Genomic DNA, 20910 nt, shown 5'->3' with positions numbered 1-20910 from the left:
GAAAGAGGTTCATGAGGGATCGTTCGGTACCCATGCCAGTGGGAATGCCATGGTAAAGAAGCTGCTGAGAGCAGGTTATTATTGGATGACAATGGAGGCCCAATGTTTTAATTTCGTGCGGAAGTGTCATAAATGCCAGATTTATGCTGATAAGGTGCACGTGCCTCCAAATCCATTGAGCTTAATGTCGTCTCCGTGGCCGTTTGCTATGTGGGGCATTGATATGATTGGAAAGATAGAGCCTACGGCTTCGAACGGGCACCGGTTCATATTAGTGGCTATTGATTACTTCACTAAGTGGGTAGAAGCAGCCTCTTATACGAACGTGACGAAGCAGGTTGTGGCCAGATTTCTCAAGAGAGACATCATTTGCCGATATGGGGTTCCCGAGAGAATCATTACTGATAATGGTTCTAACTTGAATAATAAGATGATGGCAGAGCTGTGTCGGGAATTCAAGATTGAGCATCACAATTCTTCTCCCTATCGTCCGAAGATGAATGGGGCGGTTGAGGCAGCCAACAAGAATATAAAGAAGATTGTGCAGAAAATGGTGGTGACCTACAAAGACTGGCATGAGATGTTGCCATTTGCATTGCATGGGTATCGAACGTCGGTGCGCACATCTACTGGGGCAACTCCATTCTCGTTGGTATATGGGATGGAGGCTGTATTACCTGTTGAAGTTCAGATTCCCTCTTTGAGAGTCCTGATGGACGTGAAATTGCAAGAGGCTGAATGGGTAAGGACCCGATATGAAGAGTTGAGCCTGATTGAGGAAAAGAGGCTAGCAGCCATCTGTCATGGGCAGTTGTATCAGCAACGGATGAAGCGTGCTTTTGACAAGAAGGTGCGACCTCGGGTATATCATGTAGGTGATATGGTGCTGAAAAGGATCCTTCCTCCTCAAAACGATCGAAGGGGCAAATGGACACCGAATTATGAAGGTCCATTCGTGGTCAAGAAGGTTTTCTCTGGTGGAGCCTTGTTGTTGACGACCATGGATGGTGAGGATTTTCCATCCCCTGTGAATGCGGACGCAGTTAAAAAATACTTCGTGTAAAAAGACCCGCTGGACGAAAAGAATAAAATAGTCCAGGCAAAAATGGGCATCCCGGCGAACCAAAAACAGAGAAAGGTTCGGGCAAAAATTAGGGATAAAAAGAAAAATGTACACCCGGCAAGTCGAAAACCTGGAAAGGCGACTTGGGCAAGAAAGGGTATCCCGGTGGACTGAAAACCCGAAAGGGCGGTCCAGGCAAAAGAGGGATTGAAACGAACAACTGCGTCCAGCATGATCGTTTGCGCTTTGGTTAAAGCATCATGGATAATACCCGGTAGGGATCAGTCAGAAACGTCTTGTTCAGAAGGCAGAAAGCGTGGAGAGTCTGAGGACATATGGGGTGTAACCGAGTTGGAACTCGATGAGATCACGGGTTTCACATTGCCATTAAGATAGATTTTTCCTTTTGAGCGCAATTACCTCTTTTCAGGAATTGCTTCCCTTTGTATTGCTCATTTGAGCCACACTTTTCCAATCAATAAAATGCATATTCAGTCAAATAATTTTGTTTTTGTTTTTCATTACCGCTTTGATTGCAAAAACATCCGATTATTTTGATAAAGAATCTTTGCATTTTAAGACATACAGGTTCCTTCCAATGCATGTTTATAAGATTGAATGCTGGAAATCTTATTTGGAAGGTTGAGTGACCCAAGTGTTGAAATCTTGACACGCCTGGGGCACGGTTTTATCTGACGATCTGTTTTGCAGGAACTGTTAGATATTTTCACTCACTTGCAGGTTGTGATGTGGAAGCATTGTAATAAATCCCCAGAGAGTCCGATCAGGGACAGAGATATCTGAAGAAACGACAGAGTGACGTTGAGGCGTACGACGATCCTTGATGTTGATCAAGAAGACTCTTCAAAGTCGGAAGACTTGAAAGTGTGTAATTCCCCGCAGAGTCTAATCAGGGATGAGTGAATGGGTAGAGAAGTGGCGAAGAGGCGTTGAGGCGTACGACGACCTTTGGAATTAATCAAGAAGACTCTTCAAAGTCGGAAAATTGAAATTTCTGTATAACTTCCAGGAGTACGTTCTCGTCGAGCGCGGAGCGATTTGGAATATAAGATGATGGAGCAGAAAAGGTCCAGATGAGTCTGGGAATTCTCAAAAGTGGAAAGCCGATATGAGTATTGGAGGTAGACACCATGGTTCGACGAGTTGACGGGTGTTTTTATACCAACTTTTCTCATTTCCCAGCTAAGTCCCCAAGCAGAGTTATAGGACTAGCTCCCCAGCAGATCCAATGTCTGTGACTTTTCCAGCCGAGTCAAGAGGGCTGTCCCCGGCAGGTTTACAACGATGTTTCCTCAGCAGCCAAGCCAGAAGGTTGCTATTCCCCGAGTGGAGCGGGTTTCAATGAAATATATCTCCAACAGTGTCCATCCTACCAGTGGATTGAACGAGTTCCCGTAGTGGACGGATTTTTGCATCCCCAGCTGAGTTGATGCTACCTATGGATTGCATGGGTAATTCCCAGCGGAGTAGTATGCGGTTCCCTAGCAGGGTCAAGATGGTTATCCTCAGCAGGTGATATATGGATGTTTCCCCAGATGAGTCTGGAGATTGCTATTCCCCTAGCAGAGTCTCTGTGAGAATTTCCCCAGTGAAGTCGACAGGTATCTGTGAGGGTTTCCCGAAGCGGAGTCAGTATTGATATCCTCAGCAAGTCAAAGATTGTTGTATTCCCCACAGAGTGCTGGTGGTGCTTATCCCCAGCAGTTTCTCGAGTGGATTGGATGCAAAGGAGGTTCTTCCCCAGCAAGGGTTGCCTTATTCCCCGCAGCAGTGTTATTCCCCAGCAGGGTGGAAATCCGAGTGGTGGCGAGTTCTCAGCAGAGTGTCTCGCATTCCCCAGAAGGGTCCCTTGAGGGGGATGTTTTTGTTTTTTATGCATTCATCATGAAAAATAACATGGCATATTGCATAGAAAAATGAATAATCGCGTGGCATTTCCATGTTTATGGAGCATTACGCAGAAAAAATCAATCATGCATCATTGCAAGCATAAGCTAGTCTCAAGCCGTGGTTACCGTTTGAGAAGTGGTTCTTGCCAAACAGTGAAGGTGTTGCTCCGAGGAGTTTAGCCTCATGGTTTGACCAAAGGTATTTCCCCAGTAGTACGATTCTGGGGGAGGTTTCTGTCGTGCGAGACAGATGGTGAAAGTGTTGCTCTGAGGAGTGTGGTACCATGACGTCAGATCAGCAGTGTTCCCCAGTAGTGCGATATTGGAGGAAATGTTTCTGTCGGACAGAGATGGAAATGATATCAGAAGACGTTACGCGATCAGCGCGATTCCGGGGTTCAAATGGAGAAAAGGAGATGTTGCGACATTTTCTGGAGATCGGGGTTCAATCAGAGAAGAGTATATGCTGAGGCATTTTCTGGGGTTCAAATGGAGATTGGAGTTGAAGATTATATCCAGGATGAAGTCCGCAGGATTATCTTCTGTTCATGTATCACCGTAGACTCAGGCTGAGGCCAATGGAGGTCGTTAAAGGTGTCTTCTGAGGAAGAGTTACACATGTTACCTTCTTTATGAAGGTGTACCCTCTGACATGTCGCCCTCAGAGTGGTTTGGTGTTATTTCCGACGTTGCCAGCGGAATTATCACGAGAGATTGGAGAAAAGGATATGCTGAGGCATTTCCTGGGGTTCAAAGGGAGAAAGGATATGCTGAGGCATTTTCCGGGGTTCAAATGGAGAAAGGGAGATGTTGCGACATTTTCTGGAGAATGGGGTTCATTCTGGCGATCGAGAGTTATCGTCAGGCGACTGGGGTTCAAACTGGAGATGGGGTTCATTATTTTGGCAAAGAAGGAGTGCTGAGGCATTTTCCGGGGTTCAAATGCAGAGATCTGAGGATCGTTTGCGCAGAGGAAATTTCGGGGTTCAAGAAAAGAAAAAAAAAGAAAAAGAAAAAAAAAGAGAATGATAATCCTGAGTGGATGTGTGGTGCTCAGACCATGGTTATCCCTGTGTTACCATTTATTTTGGTATCCAGGTCGACGTTTTCCGAAACGGTTTCTTCGCCGATGCTGACAGGCGTCGTTAATTATTATCCCATCAGAGTGCAAATTGTTCGTCTGTTCTTGGTATTCAATCACTCTTCATCCTGATCATCCGAAAGCCGAGGCTATTTCGTATCGACAGGTTCACAGTGGATTGAATAGGGGCAGCTGTAACACCTCAAAATTTGCCCTCCTCTCTTGGGACTAGCATTAACATATTTGCATATCATTTTAGGTCATTAGGCATTTCATATTGCATAACATGTGGTTACATAGTGCAAGCTATCTTCCCAAGTCTTGATCAGAAGATGAGGAAGTCAGAAGGTGCAAGCTAGGGTTTTACTGATTGATCACTGGCCATCTGAGGATTGGACTGTGAATTAGGGTTTCATGATTCTCAGGGGAGATTGATCTTCATCTTGATTGCAAGGATACATCATCATCATCATGGTTGGATGTCATCAGAAGATTGAAGAAGATTCCTTGAGATTAGGGTTTTGACCACTGGTCAACCCTAATCAGTTGTATTGGGCCAATCAGGGCTGGATCAGGAGATGGGGTTTATGAAGGAGATGAGGATCATTTTGTGACTATATGGTGCTTATGGAGGCTAGGGTATCACCCTTGAGCCATTTCAGTTGAAGATTGGGGCTCAGTTTGATCTATGCATTGCCAGATTCATCTATCAGATGAAAAGTCAACTGTGGTCAACTGTACATGATCTGGTGGATTTGGAGGTGGAAATGAGTTAGACACACTTCATTCATGTTGGAACAAGTGTTATATGACATCTCAAAGCTTAAGAATGAAGAAAATCAAGTCAGGACAAAAACTGCCAAAAATAGAAAGTGACTTGTAGCTGAAGTTTCCAAAAATGGAAAGTTTTTGACCTCAAAAACAGAAGTCCAAGGAAGCTTCAAATGAAAAATTGTTCAACATGACAGATGTAGATCTTGTTCTCACCTTTCCAAAAAGTCCAAGAACTTGAAAATCCAATGTACGGTTTGCAAAATATGGCTCATTGAATTTCAGAAAAGACCGTAATCAGGAGGCCATAACTTCCACATGGTTTGTCTAAATTGCAAGTTCTTTATATGCACAAACTCCATTTGACATGTACTTTGAGGGTGCATCATTGGAATTTCCCAAAAATGGCCAAGGCAAAAAGTCACTTTTCAACTGGACAGCTGAATTGGACCAGGGGCAAAATTGTCCAAATGTCAAAATATTGGGAATTTTTGAATGGGACTTTTTCCAACACCTCAGGAATGGCATTTTAAGTGTGTTTGGATATTCATTTCATGGTTAATGCACATGGTTTGAGTTTTGTCTTGAAAAATGGAAATGACAAAAATGGATACTTTACATACACATAGTGAAAATGAGATTTAAGCAACCAATTGCAATGGGAATTGTTTCTACACTTCACATAGGGTGTTTTGGACATGTTGGAACCAATTTTGAGCTGGCATGTGCTGTCATGTGGAAGTTACCATTTTGCCCTCACTTACAAAAATAACAATTTCCATTAACCATGTCATTTTGCTAATTATGTGATTAGAGCTACAATTAAGCATCCATATATATTCCAAATCATTGCCTAATCATAACAGAAAATTGCATTTTCCAAAGTTGGATCAAGATCTCTCACATTCTCTCCAAACCCTCAAGAACACAACAAGCTTCAATCTCAAGTTTCTTCCTCAATTCTAAGCCAAACTTCAAGATTTCTTTTGCATTCAACTCTATCAATCATCTTCTCCAACTGTTTTGGAAGATTGGAGCCTGAAGAACATTGCATCGTGGCTGTCCGAAATTACCTCATCAATGGAAAATTCGAATTATGGACGATAGGAGCGGAATCGATTGAAACGGAGCATGGAATTCATCTTCCTGAAGGTTGTTGCGTTGCTGTTTTGAGAGCATAAGCTTGGAAACGTCGCGCACCATTGCTGCCCTTCCAGGTAATTCGAAAATTCAACTTTCACCTTTGGCTTAATAAATATATGCGTTTGAAAGTGTGTAGTACGTAGAGCGTTGTGATGTTTGTAGAATTGCAAATAGTTGCCTGTAGTGAGAGAAATCGCGATTTGAAAGTATGATCCAAAACCCTAACATGCTCGATTCAAGAATTTTAGGAACAATTAGGGAAAATAGTTTGGATATTTGGAATGTGCTTGAGAAGACGGTTCGAACGAGCTATGGCTTGTTAATTTTCGTTAGGTTTTGATGTTCATCATAATTTGAAATTTTCTGGAAAATTTCTTGCTGAAGACGATGAACAGTGCTGGCTAGATCTTGTTTCCCATTCAAATGTTCAAAAACTGCGTTTCCCGCCATTGCCTTTAATGTTTATGAAATTGCCACTGTTATTTTAATTAAATTCTAATTAATTCTAACAATATTTTTAACACCTTTAAAAATCCATAAAAAATAGCTAAAAAATCCAAAAAATATGGAAATTTTTTCTATAGCTTCCTTGTTGAGTGTAGGTTTTTTTTGACCTATTGGTCAAAGTTGTGCTTGGGGAATATTTCATTTGACCTAGGGTTTTCTAATGTATGTCACATTTTGATACATGTTTGTAATTTGATCATGAAATGCTCATAATGTAGAATAAATTCTTGAAAATTTTTGTGGTGGTTCTTGACTCATTGAGGATTATTTATATGTAAATTTCATGAATTTTGGATACCTGGTTAGAGAGCAGCAAATTCTGGAACTTAGGTGTGACAATTTGTGTCACACCTCATTATGTCAACTTGCAGGATTTTTTCGAGTGACCTATACATGTTAGAATTGGATGAAATTTTGCATGATGGTTAGTTAGCATGTTGAGATATTGTATGAATTTTTGTGGAATTTTACATTGCATTTTCAATTTGATCATGATTTTTCATTTCTGGTGGTTGAAATTGCAAGCTCATATGACATAGGTTGGTAGAATGATTGGGAAATCCTCATATGGAATTGTATGGTCATGAAATTTGATATGCATGTTGTAGACACATAATGTGACATTCCTGTTTTGGTCCCATCCATTTCTTTTTTGTTTTCAATGAGATATGAATTTTTGAAGTGGATGTATGCATTGATGGTGTGAATTGAAGCATGAAATTGTGTCTGTTTTTGTTGATTTTCATTGACATGGTTCCATTTGCCCAATTAAGCTCAAATTTGACATGGTAGACCTTGATTGACCCCTGTTTAGGTGTATTTAATTTGAGAATTTTTGGATTTATTTTGATAGGGATTTGAAGGCAATACTTCTGTTTGTATGTTTGGTGGTTCATTTGGCATCATTTGATTTCTTTTGTGCATGAATTGAATATGATGGATGATATAAACATGAGACCAATGATGTTGGCTCTTGTTTGATGATAATTTGATGTTGGTTGATGAATACCTTGCTGTTTTAGATTTTTTCTTGCTTTTGGACCCTAGGCTTGGCCTAGTGGTCTAGTTGCTAATATTTGCTTGATTTTTCAGGATCAAAAAGGCAATGCACATGGAGAATGATTCAAATTAACTTTAATTGATGTTGTTGATGTTTGTACACTAACATAATTGTGTTTTGTAGGTTGTGAAGCATAGGCTTGAGCCTTGGCTTGCTTTGTTTGTGCATAGCTTGTATAGTTTGTCTGATTGAACTTGCTGTTTGGTTTTGTCTGTCTGAGTACTAACTGTGTTTGACTGTTTCCAGGTACTTTAGTTGCTCAGTTCCTTGCGAACTTTTGCTTTGCGTTGCTTAAGCAACTTGCATTGAGGTAGGTCTTCTTGACTTCATGTAGTCTGGAGACCCGGCTGTTACCGGGCCGGGCAAAATGTCTGAAGTCCTCCTTAAGAGGCAATGATTGTGTTTGTTTATTTTTAAGCCCAAGCAGGAAAAGTCCTTCAAAGAAGGCAATTGGTGGAAGGTAGGGACAAGCAACCTGTCCCCCACTATTCAGTGAGTCTTCTCCTTGCTCCCATTACATGGTTGTAGCATTGAGATCAAAAGCCCAAGATCTTGTGCAGTGCACATTGTGTCAGAGTCATCGAGTATAGAAGGGTTCCCCTATTCTGGACCCATGCTCATTTGTCAGCTCTCCCTGGTTAGGGATAAGAGCTGTGAGGTCTCATCCTCACTTCATCCTTTCATCTGCTTCACCTTAGCCTCGTAATGGCAAGGTTAAGAGCAAACGCGGCCCGTACAGACGACTTGCTTAGGCAGTCAAACCTGATTGATTGAGCCCCCTTGTTTGGCTATAGTGCGTGATATGTGGATATCTGATTGACATGTTTGTTTGAGATGCCTGTTCTCATTTAATGCTGATATATGATTGTATGCTTGTGTGCTAGCTTCTTCCCTGGTTAGGTTAGTTTGCTTATGCAAGTAGGATAGAAAACCGAACTTAGGGTTAACGATGCATGACAACATTAGGCTCGAGTCTCAGCTCCCTAGTTGTGTGTCTTTCCCCGGTTTCTGGTTAGCAATTCAGTCCCTTTCAGGGGAACTACATCGCCCTGATCCTTGTTCCAGACAAGGTATGTAGGCAGGTGGTCGTGCGAGACCACTCCGGGCAACCTTTTTCTTTTTTGCGTGCGTTAACTTGTTGTCTGACTGTGTGTTTTGGTTCGGATGCCGACGTAAGCCCAGTGATTGGCTGTCGGGCTCCATGTTTGCCCTTTTGAGTGTGTTTTGGTTCGGATGCTGACGTAATTCCATCCAGTGGTTGTCGGGCTCCATGTTTGCCACCCTTGCTTGTTTATTTGTTTTGTGTTGTTTGGCGTGCGTAAGCCGAACTACAGTGGCTCTGATTCTTGTTCCAGACAAGATATGTAGGCATAAGGTGCGATACCTTATCGAGCCCGTTCCTCTTAACCCCACCTGCGTTCCCCGTGTGTGTGTGTGATGTTTAGCAACCTTTTCTTTATTCTAGGACGTGGATCCCGTCGAGTACGACGGACGTGAGGGGTGCTAATACCTTCCCCTCGCGTAACCGACTCCCGAACCTTTTCTCTCTGGTCGCGAGACCATGTCTTTCCAGGTTTCTCTGAGCGTTTCCTTTCCCTATCTTGGGATAAATAACGCGCAGTGGCGGCTCTGTGTGTTTTTATTTTTAGGCTCGCCGGTTGATTTTTCGCAGGATGCGACAGGGAGCCCCTGTAGGTTCCCATGTGCTCCAGATGATTGGGTATATAGAGAACCTTGAGAGGTTTGGTTTTCCCCTCGGAAAGGAACTTGCGACTGATTTGATATTACAATCGTTGCTAGAGAGCTTCAGTCAATTTGTCCTTAATATCAACATGAATGATATGGACAAAACTCTTTCTGAACTGCTAGGCATGTTAAGAACTGCTGAGCAGAATCTGAAGTTAAAAGGGAAGTCCATTCTGATGATAAAAAATGGAAAGAAACAGAACAAAAGGCCCACCAAGTAGGGTGGTAAAGGGAAAGGGAAGGAAGTTGCCAAATCCAAACCCACTGTTCCTGCTTTGAAGCCTAGTGGAGGCATAGCAAAGGATGACACCTGCTTCCATTGCGGTAAGATCAGACACTGGAAGAGAAACTACCTAAAGTACCTGGAAGATAAGAAGAATGGAGTAGAGACTTCAACTTCAGGTATTTTTGTTATTGAAATTAATATATCTACTTTTGCATCGTGGGTATTAGATATTGGATGCGGTTCTCACATTTGTACCAATGTGCAAGGGCTAAAAAGGAGTAAAGATTTGGTAAAAGGTGAAGTTGACCTACGAGTTAGAAATGGATAAAAGGTTGCTAGCATTGTGGATCTCGTTGGTCTCTATTGTGATAACAATGGTGCTATCGCACAAGCTAAGGAGCCTAGATCTCACCAGCGATCCAAACACATACTTAGGCGTTATCACCTCATTCGAGAGATAATAGATAGAGGAGATGTGAAAATATGCATATTACCTACACTTGACAATATTGTTGACCCACTGACAAAGCCTCTTGCACAGCAGAAGCATGATGGCCATACTAGATCTATGGGCATTAGGGGTATGCCTGATTGGCTATAATGCTAGTGGGAGATTATAGGTGTAAGCCATAGAGGCCAATACTTTTGGTACTTGTATAGAATTATTTATAAATAATAAAAGACTTTTTCTTTATTATGTTTGTTTAATAAAGTCCCTAGAATAGATAGTCCGTTTAATGTATCAAGTGTGACTTAATCATAAGATCCCATTAAACATAAGGACACTATTCTTAAAGTATTCGTAGTTGAGCTTTGTTGTGAAGTGGGATAACATTAAAGCATTAAGACTATTATGTATATAGAGTGATGATCACATCTCATGGATCATGGATAAGGAGTTATCAAGTCTTAAACATAGGTATGAATATTATGAGTAATATTTATATTGGATTGACCCTCTATGAGAATACTATATAGAATGTTATGCAAAGTGTCATAAGTTATTATCATGGTGATAATGTTGTATACCACCCTTCGACCTGAAACCACTATGGACCTTAGATGTAGAGTCGAGTGCTTTATTATTGATCAAACATTGTCCATAACTGGATGGCCATAAAGACAGTTGATGGGTACTCCATGAAGCATGCTGAGGGACATGAGTGACCTAGATGGAATTTGCCCATCCTGCATAATAGGATAAATGTCTACGGGGCCAATATTGAACTGGACAAGGATGACGCAGTCTATGCCTTGTGTTCAATATAGACATGAGGGCAAAATGGTAATTATACACATAAGTATTATCACAAAAGGATTTGTCAAATCACATGACATTTTCGTGTCTTGGGTAGTAGTGATATGTTGTTAGATACCGCTCACTGTTTATTATGTTAAATACGTGATTTAATATAATTGCTAATGTCGCGAAAACCTACAGGGTCACACACAAAAGGACAGGTTGATGAGAGATAAAATAAATAAGGAACACCGTAAGGTACGTTGCATTTAAGTGAATTGTAGAACATCGTAAGGTACAATATACTTAATTAGAATACGAAATATGGTAAGGTACCACACGCTTAAGTGATTTTGGCATATCATAAGATATGGGCCACATACACTTAAGTGGGATTTTTAGCTTGCAGCCCACACAAGTGATTCTATAAATAGAACCCTTGTGCAGAAGCATTTGTGCAGTTGAAATTTCGTTTCTCTCTCTCTCTCACTCACTCAAAGTCTTCATTCGTAGCAGCTACCACTGAGATTGAAGGAATTCGTTCATGTGGACTGAGTAGAGGCGTTGTCACCATTCAACGTTCATGATCTCTCCTTAGATCTGTATAAAAGGTTTCAATCGCCACAAGAGGTAATGATTCTATCACTGATCATGCTCATTCGTAAGGATCACTAAAGGAGAAATTTTTAAATTCCGTTGCACTTTAGATCGCTATTCTCCTTCAGCAAGGTATATAGGTTTGTGAAACATGGCGAAGAAAGCAAGGCATATAGGTTGCATAAAGCCCTGTATGGACTTAAGCAAGCTCCAAGAGCTTGGAATAAGAAGATAGTCAATTTCCTAAGGGAGAAGGAATTTGTGAAGTGCACAACTGAGCATGAAGTATATGTAAGAAGAAGCAATAATGCATTGCTTATAGTATGTATTTATGTCGATGACCTGTTGATAACAGGAAGCTGCAAGAAGGAGATCGAAGATTTCAAACATGACCTAAGTGAGGAGTTTGAAATTCCAGACTTGGAAATCTCTCATATTTCTTTAGCATCGAATTCTAAAAAAGTAGTAGGGGCTTGATGATGCACTAAAGAAGATATGCAGGTGAAATACTCAAGAGATTTTAGATGCAAGATTGCAACCCAACTTCGACTCCAGTTGAACCCAGATTGAAATTGTCGAAAGATACAGATGAAGATGATGTCGATCCAATGCAATACAGAAGACTTATTAGAATACTTCGATACCTTTGTCAAAAAGGCCTGATCTAGCATACAATATGGGTATGGTGGGCAGATTCATGCAGAAGTCAAAGGTATCATACATAGCAGCGAATAAGAGGATACTAAGGTATCTGAAAGGAGCTCCCAACTATGGAATTTTGTTTCTTGCAGTTGATGAAGGAAAAGAATGCAAGTTAGTGGAATACACTGACTCAAGTTAGTGTAGTGATGTCGAGGATAGAAAATTCAGAGTTGGTTATGTGTTTATGCTAAGTGGTGCACTAGTTGATTGGAGTTTAAGAAAGGAACCAGTCGTAGCAATGTCGTTGTGTGTTGCAGAGTATATAACTACTTTTCTCTATGCATGTCAAGCAACATGGATGATGAATTTGGTCGAAGATATTACATGGAAGAATCATGGAATGATTACCATAAAGATCGATAGCATGTCTGCTATCAATCTGACGAAGAATCCAATAGCATGGACGAAGCAAGCACATCGAAATGAGGTTCCACTAACTTCGAGAGCAGGTAGCTAACGGAAAGTTGAACTTGGAACACTGCAAAACTGAGAATCAGATTGCAGATATCATGACGAAAAGAGTGCAAGTGGAAGTGTACAAGAAATTAAGGTAGTGTTCAAGAAATCAAGGTCTATGATGAATGTAGATAGCTTAGACACAATGAACTAGGTGGTGTGTTGAGAATGTAATTCATGGTGTCGAAACATGTTGTTGTCGAAATACCTAGTTGTCGAAATGTCGAGGAGTTAACTTCGACATGAATTTTTACTTAGGCCCAATTTTGTAGTGTTAGCAAAATTATGCATTTTGGGCTTTGCTTGATGAGCAAGCAAACCCAACATCTATAAATAGGGAGTAACCCATATCATTGTAAAAAACATGGAACACAAAAGGAGTGTATAGTTGCATAGTTGAATAAAATATCAGTTTGAGAGCAGAAATTTACTCTGCAAAAATTTCTTCTTATTATTCTTTATTCGAAAACCCCGATCTCTTTCTTCCCCAATTCAATTTTGCTTCTTTTGATTACCACTGCGCATCAAAATCTTGCAACCAAAGGTGGTTGATTCACTCGAGTGAAGAGTGAATAACAAGAGGGTAATCAATCAAAAATATTGATTCTTATTCATCAAGATTCAGTTCGGTTCATAGGTTTTGGTGAATTTTCAATAATTTTTTATCAAACTATCCTTATTTAGTATTTGTGTATTCGAATTATCATAAATATAAAATAAAAAATAATAATTTAAAAGTATTAATTAAAAAATAAAATTAAAAAATTAAAATTAAAATCATATTGAAAATTAAAAGCCACAATTTTTTTATAAAATGTGATTCTTATTTTAGGGATGAAGTATAAAATATTTAGAAAAAATCTCGTACTATCAAACATAAACTTTAATTGGACCCAAACACGCCCCTTTTGGCTCCACCGCTTTTTTCTCTTCAGTCGGTTTCTGGGATTCAGTTGTACTATAGCTATGGTAGTTTTCCTTCAACATCATATTCCGCCGCACAAGTTATTATCCCCTACATCCTGACACGCTTACAATTCTCTCATGGTTCGTTCCTTCTCTATTTTGTCTTCTCTTCTAAATTGGGGTCACAATATTGCTTTACTTTTTTGAAACCTCAATTTTAACCATTAATAGATGCGTTACTAGTAGGGAAGGGTTTGCTATTAATTTTTGTCGCTATTTGTTTCAAATCGGTGTCAAAGATCTGTTTTTTATACCTTCAATTATTGTGTTTTTCTATTAATTAATGGGGTTTTCCCGGGTAGAATTGACAAATCTAGTTTGCCATGGATTCTATTTGGATTCAATAAAGTGAGACTCAGATTTACTTGGTTGTGTTGTGTATGAATATAGAGTATGTTGTGATTATGATTCTTATAAAAGAAAAAAAATGTATGTTTTAGCTGGTTGCAGAAATTAAGAACTACATCATATAATAGACAAGAAGGTTCTAATACAATGGGGGAGTTCTCTGGGACTGGGAGCGAGTACGTGGCAGTAGGTGAATCGGCTTCCCCGAGGGTGACAAATCATACTAGGAAAGTTTCAGTTTTACCTCTTGTGTTTCTCATCTTTTATGAGGTATCAGGAGGACCTTTTGGTGTTGAGGATACTGTGAGAGCAGCTGGTCCTTTGTTAGCTTTACTTGGATTTTTGGTTTTTCCGTTCATATGGAGTGTTCCTGAAGCTTTGATTACTGCTGAAATGGGTACCATGTTTCCTGAAAATAGTGGTTATGTTGTTTGGGTTTCGACTGCTTTGGGTCCTTTTTGGGGGTTTCAGCAGGGTTGGATGAAGTGGCTTAGTGGCGTGATTGATAATGCTTTGTATCCTGTTCTGTTTCTTGATTATCTTAAGTCTGCGGTTCCGGTTATAGGCAGTGGTTTGCCTAGAGTTTTTGCGACGTGGGGTTTGACTGTAGTTCTCACTTACTTGAACTACAGAGGTTTAACCATTGTTGGGTTTGCTGCTGTTTGTTTAGGGGTTTTCTCGCTTCTCCCTTTTGTTGTCATGGGGTTTATGTCGATTCCAGAAATAAAACCTGCAAGATGGTTTGAGACAAATTTGGATGATGTGAATTGGAATTTGTATTTGAATACACTATTTTGGAATCTCAATTATTGGGACTCTATAAGCACTCTTGCTGGTGAAGTTGAAAATCCAAAGAAAACACTTCCGAAAGGTTTATTTTTCGCGTTGATTCTGGTTGTGGTGGCGTACTTCTTTCCTCTTTTGATTGGTACTGGCGCTCTTCCTGTTCAGCGCGAGTTATGGATGGACGGTTACTTCTCTGAAATTGCTATGGTCATTGGAGGAGTGTGGTTGAGATGGTGGCTTCAAGCTGCAGCTGCAATGTCAAACATGGGAATGTTTGTTGCTGAAATGAGCAGTGACTCCTTCCAGCTTCTAGGAATGGCTGAGAGAGGAATGTTGCCGGAGTTTTTCACCAAGAGGTCTCGCCACGGAACGCCTCTTGCAGGAATACTTTTTTCAGCCTCTGGTGTAATTTTACTATCATGGCTGAGTTTTCAAGAAATTGTAGCTGCAGAAAACTTCCTGTACTGTATTGGTATGATTCTAGAGTTTACTGCATTCATATTGTTGAAGATCAAGCACCCGAATGCACCTCGACCTTACAAAGTACCAGGCGGAACGACCGGAGCAATTATTATGTGCATCCCTCCTACAGTATTGATCTGCGTGGTATTAGCTTTCTCAACCCTCAAAGTATTGGTTGTAAGCCTCGTTGCTATGTCGATTGGCCTTGTGATGCATCCCTGTCTCAAGTTTATGGAGAAAAAGAGATGGATGAAGTTCTCACATAGTTCTGAGCTACCTGATATTGTCAATGGAGAGCGTAATCACTCTCTGTTGGGATAGTTTTCTCCTGTCTCGATGTACTCGCCATGGTCTTTTAAGCATAGTAATTAAGTTTCACCTTCTCCAACAAGACCACGATCAAAGGGAAAGTTTATATTTCATGCTTTTGGTGCTTTTAAAGTTATTTATCTATGTCTGTAATTTTGTAATACATGAGATCTCAATTAGAAACCAGGAACCTAGTATTTAGAATATCTTTAAATTTGTTCGGTTCCTTGCATTATGTATAAAATTCATTTATGTATTTTGAATATCAATAAACTGATGTTGAACAATTTATTTCAGATGCCATTTGTTGAAAGCAGTTGTATGCACCCTGCATTTTTATAAGACCACACATAATTCCGAAAAATACACATCTACACGGCACAAAACATGTATTTTTTTTTTTGTGTACATGTACTTCCGAAGTAACTTTGAGAGGTGGAAGAAGTTTCTTTTTATGTGTACATAAATTGCATTGAGATCCATTATCATAAGTTGTGTGTATCAAGTTAGTTTTTCATATCATAATGTAAAATAAGACTTGTGGTAAGATGTTTAGTTTAACCAGTTAAATCAGCTAAGCTGGTATCTATATAAGAACATCAGATTGCATGTTCGAATTCGAACTTTTAAATGGTGAAATTTAAGTCACTAGACTGTTTTACAGATGATGTTTTTAAACAAAATTTGGCTAAATTAAACTCCGAGATTAATTTTTTGTCAAAGACTTAATTTTAAATTTTAGTTTGATTTTTTAAAAGTTTGAGTCAGCTTACTAGTTTGTTAGAAAATCTACTTAGTATTAAATATTTGTTAAAAGTAACATTTGACATACTTCTAGAAAAGAATTATTATTCACATATAAGCTTACTTGAAAAATCTAATAATTATTTTTAAAGAGTCTAAATTTGATTAGTTAAACTCAGATTTAGCAATAGAGTCTCAAACGATGAAAATAAATTGGGTCGAATTAGATTTTATCAAATTTATGTTTGATCTACTAAAAATATTAAACTCTTACGTCTTTTTTCTTGTCAATTATATTGTTAATTTTAGGTTTGAATTTAGTTTTTTTTAATGTCTGATTGATCTATTAAACTACTTAAAAATCTATTTTATTTGAACTTTTATAAATAAGAAGTTTAATTATTATTTATATAGACTAAAATATCAAACAATCAATAATATTAAGAATTTGTTGCATTGACTTATATGATCTTATTTAATAGCATAAATTTTGTGAGAATAATTATTTTAGAATCTTATGAAAACAACTAATTGTGTTGTTCATAGTGATTTCATTCTATATTTTAAATTCTTCAAGATGATTTAGTTTTATTCTTTTTATTTTAATTCAAAGAATAATATACATTATACTAGTAAAAATAAAATTATATATTTTTTAAGTAGGTCGGTTTGATAAATTAAAAATATTTTTTATGGTCTCATGCATAATTTTTTTAACTAAATAGATTTATAAAAAAGCTTTGGCATAATCTGACTTGGTCGATATTTGTATAAGCTAGGACGTAAGCCCCTGTTAGATTGTCTGACATATTTTCACCCCTACATACAATTACCAACCAATCAATTATGTGTAAATCTAAAAATAAAAAATAAAAATGATGTTCAAAATAGATATTGAAAAAGCCTATGATAATGTTAATTGGGATTTTTTAGAAATTTGTTTGAAGCGAAACGGTTTTTCTCCCATTACTATAGAATTGATCACGCACTGCGTAACTGGCTCCTTTATGTCTATTCTTTGAAATGGGAGACGACTATCAAATTTTGTTATGACTAGAAGATTACGACAAGGTGACCCCCCCTTTCACTCTATCTCTTCGTTATCTGCATGTAATTCTTATCACAAACAATCATCAAGGAAGTCGATGAATGTTAACATCTTGGCAACATAAATTGTTAAACAAGGTTGGTCGTTTGAACCTGGCTAAGTTTGTCCTGAACTCCGTCCCAAATTATTATATGCAAGTGGCTTGGCTACCTCAACCAACTTGTGATTTCATTGATAAGATGACTAGGATTTTTTTGTGGAAATGTAATTCAAACTCTGGTGTGCATCTCGTTGGCTGGAATAAAATTACTAAACGCAAAAAGTTGGATAGTCTCGGGATCCTGAGATTAAGAGAGGCAAATACTTCTATGTTGGGTAAGCTGGTTTGAGGTCTTTACCACAATTGTGATTCTCTATGGATCCAAGTTTTGAAGCATACGTACATTAGTGAGGAAACATTCCTTAATATAAAAAAGAAATCAGGATCAATTACTTAGAATGAAATTATGAAAGCTCCCTTTGCTCTTAAATATAGCTTTGAATTTAGATTAGGGGATGAGAACTCCTCTTTCTGATTTTTCAATTGGTCCGGGGTAGGGAAGTTAGCGGAGCAAATTCTCTATGTGAATATCCATGATTTGGAAATAGAAGTGAATGACGTTGACTTGGATGAGAATTAGAACTTCAATTCATTATATACTAATATTCCCCCGGTTGTTTGTGAACGCTTGAAATCGCTTTCCATTTGTTTGAATTCTCTGGTGTCTGATCAATTAATCTGGAAAGGCAATTTAGATGATATTTATAATGCTCGGGATGGTTATAACTAGTTCAACAAACTTGAATTTGTTCAAAATACAATAGACAATAACTCTTAGAAGTGGGTGTAGCATATTCCGACTCTTGAAAAGGTGCAATTCTTCCTTTGGACAACTTTATATAAATCCCTTCCTACGGGATCGATGTTGTGTCATCGTGGTATTTTTACACGAATCATTGTTCTAGATATAATCGAGACGCTGAAATGACTCTACAATATCTGAGAGACTCAATTTGCTACTACTTTTTGAAATCTATTGATTTCTTGTACTATATCAGTATGATTCTAAAGTTAATGCATTCATATTGTTGAAGATCAAACACCTGAATTCACCTTGACCTTACAAAGTACCCGTTATGATAAATAATGTCAAACATAGCAAATCTGTGAGAAAGAGAGAGTTCTTGAATAGTCAAGAAAACAATTCAATTCACGAAGAGAAAGAAGAAGTGAGAATTGGTTATAACGATTTTTCAATTCACTTTCTAAAATAGGGTTAATATATTACAAGTGAATAACAATCCACTTCTCTCTCTCAATAACCTGAGAGAGCAGTTTATTTATAGACTATTACTATATGTATATTACGTATGATTATAACAATCATTCATGACATACATAACTACTACATAGCAAAGTACATAAAAAAATTTAGTCTACTATATACTAGAACATACTCCGACTATAACATGCACATCCTCGTTGAACCATGAAGTTATCCCTGTCGAGACTAGACATCGATCCAAATACTAAAAATCTTCACCTTGGAACAAACTTTAATACATCAAGGTAACAAGCTAGCTATCATCATGCAGATTTATCAGTTGCATACAGTGAAAGAACTTGCTACTAGGTAATGACTTGATGATCATATCAACAACATTATCTATAGTTGAAACCTTCATCACTTTAATTTCTCCTTTCTTAATTTTTTCTCTGATGAAATGAAACCTAACATCAAATTAATGTTGGTGTAAGCCCTAGAGGCCAATACTTTTGGTACTTGTATCAAATTATTTATTAATAATAAAAGGCTTTTTCTTTATTATGTTTGTTTAATAAAGTCCCTAGAATAGGTAGTCCGTTTAATGTATCAAGTGTGACTTAATCATGAGATCCCATTAAACATAACGACACTATTCTTAAAGTATCTGTAGTCGAGCTTTGTTGTGAAGTGGGTTAACGTTAAAGCATTAAGACTATTATGTATATAAACTGATGATCACATCTCATGGATCATGGATAAGGAGTTATCAAGTCTTAAACATAAGTATGAATATTGAGAGTAATATTTATACTGGATTGACCCGCTATGAGAAGACTTTATAGAATGTTATGCTAGGTGTCATAAGTTATTCTCATGGTGATAATGGTGTATACCACCCTTTGACCTGAAACCACTATGTACCCTAGATGTAGAGTCGAGTGCCTTATTGCTGGTCAAACATTATCCGTAACTAGATGACCATAAAGACAGTTGATGGGTACTCCACGAAGCATGATGAGGGACATGAGTGACCTACATGGAATTTTCCTATCCTGCGTAACAGGATAAATGTCTACGGGCCCAATATTGAACTGGACAAGGATGACACGGTCTATGCCTTGTGTTCAATATATACATAAGGGAAAAAATGTAATTGTACACATAAATATTATCACAACAGGATTTGTCAGATCACATGATGTTTTTGTGTCTTGGGTAGTAATGATGTGTTGCTAGATACCACTCACTGTTTATTATGTTAAATACGTGATTTAATATAACTACCAATGCCACGAAAACCTACAGGGTCACACACAAAAGGATGGATTGATGAGAGATAGAGTAACTAAGGAACACCATAAGGTACGATGACCTTAAGTGAATTGTAGAACATCGTAAGGTACGGTGTACTTAAGTAGAATACGAAATATGGTAAAGTACCACGCGCTTAAGTGATTTTGACATATTATAAGATATGGGCCACATACACTTAAATGGGCTTTTTAGCTTGCAGCCCACACAAGTGGTTCTATAAATAGAATCCTTATGCAGAAGCATTTGTGAAGTTGCAATTTCGTTTGTCTCTCCCTCTCTCTCAAAGCCTTCATTCGTAGCAGCTAGCACTGAGATTGAAGGAATCCGTTCGTGTGGACTGAGTAGAGGCGTTGTCACCATTCAACGTTCGTGATCGCTCCGTAGATCTGCATTAAAGGTTTCAATCACCACAGGAGGTAAAATTTTATCACTGATCATGCCCATTCGTAAGGATCACTAAAGGAGAATTTTTTTAAAAATTCCGTTGCGTTTTGGATCGCTCTTCTCCTTCAGCGGTACAGAGCCACTTATGAAACCATGCATCTGATAGCTGTTTATTTTCTATATTTTCTATATTAATACGATTAAAGATAGAATGAATCAAAGAATAAACGAGTAATTAAATTTGGAATCATATGTGTACGATTTGGATGATTGATGTTAACTATGCTTCGAAATTCGACGTTAGTATGGTTAAGCAGCGATACATCGATCGTCTATAGGTTACGCAATTGAGATCGATCAAGTCATATATATGATATAAGTAATCCTGATGCAAAATACGGTATATATGATATACTGTTTCTGTTTCGTTCATTCAAACACTTAATGATTGTTTTCCTTTGAGCGATCAATGGTCGTTTGCTTCTTGATCCTACATTAGTATGGTGAAGCAATGATGTGTTGATCAATCATACTAAATTAACAACCGAGGTGGGTTTGACGGTTTGAAATTGGTGCATTAGGGTTCATGACGGCACAAGGGTTGTGCTGTCAAAGAGTTACGTGATTAGGGTTGTGACTGTGCAAGAGCTGTGCTTTAAAGTATCAAGTGTTGATGTGAAAAACGACTTCGATTTCAAATGAATTATTCATTAAAATTTTGCATCGGGGCGCTGTGTCGC

General features: G+C 38.3%; 2 protein-coding genes across 3 annotated transcripts in view; one reads left to right on the top strand and one right to left on the bottom strand.

Moving 5' to 3' along the window:
* The window catches only part of LOC127119854 (uncharacterized), a 47276-nt gene that overhangs the window by 15626 nt on the left and 10740 nt on the right, over positions 1-20910 (bottom strand). The gene's annotated exons all lie outside the window — the stretch shown is intronic.
* LOC127119855 (probable polyamine transporter At1g31830) lies at positions 13364-15669 on the top strand. 2 transcript variants are annotated; one of them, XM_051050204.1, is made up of 2 exons: positions 13364-13549; positions 13919-15669. In XM_051050204.1, exons 1-2 carry the CDS (start codon positions 13547-13549, stop codon positions 15383-15385), a joined length of 1470 nt encoding a protein of 489 aa, XP_050906161.1. In that variant the 5' UTR covers positions 13364-13546; the 3' UTR covers positions 15386-15669. The 2 variants fall into 2 exon arrangements, with proteins under 2 accessions (XP_050906161.1, XP_050906162.1); XM_051050205.1 differs by having other exon boundaries at positions 13909-15669.

The sequence above is a fragment of the Lathyrus oleraceus genome, chromosome 2 (genome assembly GCF_024323335.1).
Source record: "Lathyrus oleraceus cultivar Zhongwan6 chromosome 2, CAAS_Psat_ZW6_1.0, whole genome shotgun sequence".
In the NCBI taxonomy this organism is placed as follows: Eukaryota; Viridiplantae; Streptophyta; class Magnoliopsida; order Fabales; family Fabaceae; genus Lathyrus; species Lathyrus oleraceus.
The sequence above is the reverse complement of the archived record's forward strand: the minus strand, read 5'-3'. Positions and strand labels throughout refer to the sequence as shown.